Raw genomic sequence first — 6,267 nt, 5'->3', positions numbered from 1 at the left:
TGTTTTCTGCAAACCCAGTGTTGTATCAAGACTGAGCTGATAGTGTATTAAGGTCACTGTAAGTGGTTAATGTAGGCACACCTATGATATCTCAGTGTCTAACCCTCGTCAGCTGTCACCGTTGATGTCCTGTGACGCAGCTGCACCGATCGAGTCCACACAGTGTCGTGCAGTTCTGACAATCCTGAACCATCATCTGTCTCCACTGGACGTTTGTGTCAATGAAAAAAAACGACCCTTTGTTGTTTCAGCTGAGTTTACACAATTAGTGATTTCTGTGAGCATTTAATGTGGATTACCTCGACTGATCACGCTGTCATGAGACGAGCTCCAGTCAGATTTGTCTCACTTTGTATCACTTGTACAGATCGTCAATAAAGATCAAAGGTTGAGATTTATTAGTACAAGAGATATTCAGCTCACATTCTTGTATTACATGTAAATATTAAACTGAAAGAAAAAAAAAATCAGTGAATCCCAATAAATGCACTTGTTTGACATTCATCTTTCTTCTTTTTTATTTTGCACCCTGACTTCAATCTGTTCTTCTCACAAATGTCTGATTGTAAATCTCACTTCAACCACAGCACAGCGGACTACAACTGATCTGAAGCAAAGATGCCCCAAAGTGGTTACTGAATTTTTTATTACATCAGAATTTGTATTCATTGTAAAAAAAAAAAATCTGAAAAGACGAAAAAGAGAGCTTCTTCTTCTTCAGAGGTTTTTGGAGTATCGCCGCCTGACAGAGTCTCTGTAGAACTGGAAGATTTTTTCTGATGCTTTCTGACTGATTGCTATACACTGCTGCAGCTGTAGAAGAAAAATGAAGATTTTAGACTACAAATGTCTGAAAAACCTTTCATCCCACATAGCTGATGCAGATCACTAACAGAGTATGCACAAAAATAATACAAAACAGATATGATGCACACACATTAGACATAAGAGTCAACTTTCAATGGAGTTGTACCTTGTATGATTCCATGTAACAAACAAATGACTGATTGACAGTGTTGCACATTTGCTCATTTATTTACTAACCTCAAGAACTGAAAATGAACCTTTGGTTGATGACATCATTACTCTGCGTTCTGTACTGTCAATAGCGAAGGTCATCAAAGCTCGACTTTCCTGGTGAGAGCGGAAAAAGACAAGATGAAATTAACACATTCAGCGAGGATGGTGGTGGTGCAAACTTTACTCAAAGAACATGCAAATATTCTGGGATGCAGAAGTTTTTGCATAAGTCTCTCAATACAAAGAATTTCCCGCACGAATCATACTATATTACATATCATAAATCCATGATGATATACGTATATGATATATATATATATATATATATATATATATATATATATATATATATATATATATATATATATATATATATATATATATATATATATATATATATATATATATATATATATATATATGATATGATATATATATCCATAAGATATACCATGTAGGCGACAATGTATAGACTTATACAGAAGTAACCTCTCTCAATGATCCCTTATAAGCCACTAAAAGTGTGTGGTGGTGTATTTATTTGAAGAGACTCTGCCCTCTGCCAGAATGTTCTTATTTCCTGTGCTTGGGATGTTTTTGGGGCGTGTACCCCTACAGCGCTCTGATGAGGTTGGGGCTTTATAAAAAAGGCATCAATCAGGTGCCAAACCGTAAGCAGCAGGAATACGAGAGCCACAGAGCTGTAAAAAACGCAAATGGTGTGAGGCGAAATGCCAAACAAGAGTGAATCTGGGTTGGCATATACTTCTGCTTTTGCCAGTGAGCCTATTTAAAAACAATAACTGACAACCGTGCATAGCATACCGTTAACTGTTGTCCACAAGTTATTTTGATATAATGCATTGAAGGGAAATTCTAGTTGTCAATGACAGTTTCTTTTTTTTGTTCCCAACTTTCTCTTAATCTGCCTCGTCTGACTCCATTTCAGTTAAGACTTCTGCAACTCCCAAAAACAGGCCTGAACCATGCAGTTACACAAGGTATAAATGGAATGAAATTCACAGTTTTCAAGCTGAACGTTAGAATTATTTTGGAGGCTGAATTGCCTATTACATGCACAAAGAGCACAATATGAGGTGTAAAGTCAATTTCACTAGGAAATGGACTTGGAGTAGAATGGCCTGTAGAGGGGCTTAAGCTTATTAAATTTACTAGAATGTTGCAGACTGCAGATTTATATTAAATCTGCTTCAAGGCTTTTCTCATGTTCAGAGTATTCACAATGAGTTTTTCAATGTTTCACATGGTGCTATGCATTTATTTATTTCTTTTTTTTTTTTTTTTTTTACAAATTCAAGACATTTAGAATTATTTTTTTTAAATCACAAAATACAACTGATGATTTTATTCATAAGTGACGATTTAATATGCACAACTCTTCTCATGTCCGTCACTCCAGTATGTCATACAATAGAAAACTGGTTCCTCTCAGCTTCTCTCTCAACGTTCTTCTATTTGTGATTTTAGAAATTTAACCAACAACACCAGCAGCTGCTTTTGGGGCACTTTTATGCAACACAACACACAAGCCTCAGATTTACCTTCTCCTGAGCTGCAGTGGGATCTATGATGATTTGACCATCTGTGTCGATGGCACAGGTCACTCCACAGAACAGGCAACTCATAGGCAGGCCTGCATCCATAAGAGCCATACAGGCAGCATTCAAAATGCATGACAAGAGCTGAGGAACCAGTAAGGAAGAACACTCACCAGGAAAAACCATTAAAACACTAATTCAAGGCACAAAACGGCAGGGAGTTTTACTGAAGGATACTGAACCATCGTCGTGTATCAGCTGAAGAATGAGAGTGAGGGAGGAGCGGGGATGAAGTGACAATAGCAGGGATGCCTCACAGGTTTCACGCACACATTGCTCTTGTGATCGCTCCCTTACACCTGGAAAATAAAGAGATGTTGAGATGCATGCTTGACTCAGAGTGAAAACTGAGTGGAAACAAACTGGCTAAGTTATTCCACCGTGTGATGAAATGTGATAATGCAGCTTTTGGTTAGTAGAAGTGGAAAGGGTTATAAAATTAACAAGTTACTGGCCTCCTAAAGCCCCTTAAATTCCCTAATTCCCTCATAGGAAGCTTGAAAAACATTTCTTTCCAAACAGCATGTGCATTGTGAGTAAAGTGCCCTGCCTATGGTGTGTGAAACATTCAAATTGAACATTAAATAGTTCATGGATGAATTTATCTCGCTGCTCTACTCAAAAGTGCTTAAGTGCTACATAATTGACAAGAATACAAAAAGATTTCAACTGTCCGCACTGCATTAGAACTGCATTAGATTCCCAATAAACAATTCAAACAAAGCTGCATAACGACAAATTAGATAATCACTTACTTGGCAATCCCACTTTGGGCTGTATCAACACCTCCAGCGTTGCCCGGTCATAGATTTCCTTACTGACTTTGACTTCAGCTGGTCCGTACACTCCAGCCATAACACTTGTGTCTCCTTCACATGAGAACAAAAGACAACACTATTCAGCTGAAAATACATTATTGATCCAGGTGGGGAAATTCTGTGTTGCCCTGAGCATAACTGAAAAACAACAGAATACAGACAATAACAAATTACAGGAAGCATCGAAATGAGAAGAGTATAAAATAACAGGAAGTTTTCACTTTTTATTACACTGAAAAAGCAACTTTAATCACAAAGTTCACTCCCGATGGAGGTCACTGTACAAAATAACATTTTCTCTAACAACGCTAAACTAGCAACAGCTATTTTGCTTTCTCAACAGGTATGTATTGAGAAAAGGTGTATAAAAGGTGTATAAATTCCAAACTTTCTGATAAAATGACAAGCCTGTCACTGAGGTAACAAACTATAAATCATGTTTTGGCAAAAAGAGGACTACATGTTACTTTGAAAAGAAGAAACCACTGAAAGCCAAGGTTTGATTTATGTTTATGTGTTTTTATGCGTTAATGTTGTTATCATGGGTGTGCCGTTTTTAATGCTGCACACACCCACATAACAGGAGCAAACAGCACAAAGGCTGTATCGAAACGTTGGTTATCATTGGGAGAAAACACAGAGTTCTGTTGCAGACAACAGTTACACGATATATTCCAGATATGATGAACAGGAGACAAACTTTTAGACATCATAGTTGTAAAAACCCAAACAATTTTCACTTGACATTTCAGTCACAACTTTGGGAAACACACCTTCATATTTACATATGAGAGTTACAATAATTCTTTTACATAAAGACTGTAGTCCAAAAATTAATTATGTAATTATTTTGATAAATATTGTGACAGCGTATTGTCTGCAGTAGAGTATAACCTAAAAACACAACATATCACAATCTATTTAACATTTAAACCAACAAAATGTAACCATAAGAGTTGCTGCTGCTTAGTGATTTTACTTTACAGTTTTAACTTATTTTAAAATATAGGTTATACATGGGTTACCAATGACATTTTATACATTGTGAATAACTCATTTTAATAAAGGATGAGCAGTGGTGGAATACAACGAAACACATTTACTCGAGTACTGTACTTCAGCAAAATTTGGGGTACTTGCAAATTTACTTGTCTAGTGTAATTCCACTTAGAGCTACTTACACTTAAACATATTACAAATAGTAATATTATTATTTTTTAAAGTTATTATTGTTCTAACTATTATCATTATTATCATTATTATTATTATTATGTAGCTCCTGTAGTTAACCATTGTTAAACTGCATTGATCAAACTAATAGTGTTAAAATGACATTTAAATGAATACTTTAAAATACAGAACAATATAAAATATGTCAAATTAACATTTTATTTAAAAAAGAGGGGGATAGAAGAGGGAATATTAAAAATGTAATTAATATATTTACAAAATAGATAAATGATGAATACAATGTATAAATAAAAGATATACATGATTTAAAACAGCATTTTGTACGTGTACAGGTAAAAATAAGTTCTAAAATTCATTAAACACACTTGGGTTCATAATAAAACTATAAATTGATGGAAGCGATAAGTATCACACGATGGAAAACTAAAGGTTTGGGTCAGGTTTAAATCAGGGGAAGCACATATCGACTATCTTCAACACAACACCTCCACTGATGACGAGTCATATTGGCCGTTGTGTCCGGCTGAGGCCAGCTCAACTAATGGCAGTCTGTTCGGAGGTTTAGTAACAAATATTGTGTCACCAACAAACTTAAAGAAGTCTCCTTTAAAATCATACATTTAACTTACCCTGTCAACCAGGCAATCGCTAAATTTAGGGATTAACACTCTTTTGAAATTATAACATTGAAACTATTTGTCATTTCTTGCGTTTGCTTTATATTTATTGGATGGAAACAGAACATTTCTTTATAAAACTGACTACTTCAGGGGTTCAACTAGAAAAAAAGACATATTTTTGTATGATAAACATGAAATTTTTAGTCAGAATTTTTTTTTAAATTTACTTATTTTCTTTGGGAAATATTACAATCATAAAAGTAAATGGACTCAAAGGACACCAAAAATAGATGAATTCAAAACAGAACATGACATCCAAACATAACACGGACTGGAAGACGGTAAAGCTAAGAAAACACTGACCATTTGTAATTCCTTTAATATTTTTGTTTAAAACGATACTCCTTTGCATATATGCATATATGTAAATAGTTGTTTATTGTTTGTCCTGCATGTTTTTGTCTTTTTTGTTCGTCCTGTTTTGTTTGCATTGCCCTACTTCTTGTTTGATACATGACTGAATTTGTAAATAAGCTTGAGCCATGGATGGAAAATGCGATTTTATTTTTTTTATTTTTTTTTTAAAAAGCCAACTCAAGTTTTGAGTCAATAAGCAAATATAGGGTGGAAATATAGCCTTGAACTAGGGTAAACTACACAAGCCATCATTCTTGGCTGACGCTGTTTGTCACACGAAACAGGTTAAAAACAGCTGAAGTCCGGATAACAGCTGCATTTTACCGCCAGATCCGAGTCACACACGTGTCGTTACCTTGAATGAAGGACGCTGAGCCGTCAGGTCGAGATAATAAACTCTGTTCACAGCCAAACTCTCTCAGAGTAACACCAGAAGAGCCGCACACCTCCATCGTGCTCATGGCGGTGGATCAGTTTGTCGCGGGCGTGTGACGTAATTTGTTTTGCCGTTCGGGGCGTTTACCGATGACGTACGAATCTGGAAGTTTTTGGTCATCATCATACAGCAGTGTTAAGAATGGA

The 6,267-nt window shown here is 35.6% G+C and overlaps 1 protein-coding gene across 1 annotated transcript; it reads right to left on the bottom strand.

The window, feature by feature from the left end:
- Nucleotides 1–629: 629 nt before the first annotated feature.
- exosc5 (exosome component 5) lies at nucleotides 630–6,197 on the bottom strand. Its single transcript, XM_042486847.2, has 6 exons — nucleotides 6,041–6,197; nucleotides 3,395–3,508; nucleotides 2,817–2,938; nucleotides 2,583–2,723; nucleotides 1,045–1,134; nucleotides 630–813 (listed from the first exon to the last, which is right to left on the bottom strand). The coding sequence occupies exons 1-6, from the start codon at nucleotides 6,144–6,146 to the stop codon at nucleotides 718–720; spliced, it is 669 nt and encodes a 222-aa protein (XP_042342781.1). The 5' UTR covers nucleotides 6,147–6,197; the 3' UTR covers nucleotides 630–717.
- Between the last annotated feature and the right edge of the window lie 70 nt (nucleotides 6,198–6,267).

The sequence above is a fragment of the Plectropomus leopardus genome, chromosome 6, assembly GCF_026936395.1.
Source record: "Plectropomus leopardus strain MGB_pleo_1.0 chromosome 6, ASM2693639v1, whole genome shotgun sequence".
NCBI classification, from domain to species: Eukaryota; Metazoa; Chordata; class Actinopteri; order Perciformes; family Serranidae; genus Plectropomus; species Plectropomus leopardus.
Note: the sequence above shows the minus strand (reverse complement) of the source record. Positions and strands in the feature narration are given on the sequence as shown.

Coding starts and splice junctions, on each gene's coding strand:
- exosc5 (XM_042486847.2), bottom strand. CDS start 6,146: ATGAGCACGATGGAGGTGTGCGGCTCTTCTGGTGTTACTCTGAGAGAG. Junction 3,509..6,040: donor CTCAGCGTCCTTCATTCAAG/GTAACGACACGT, acceptor TCTCATGTGAAG/GAGACACAAGTGTTATGGCT. Junction 814..1,044: donor GTTCATTTTCAGTTCTTGAG/GTTAGTAAATAA, acceptor TTTCTTCTACAG/CTGCAGCAGTGTATAGCAAT.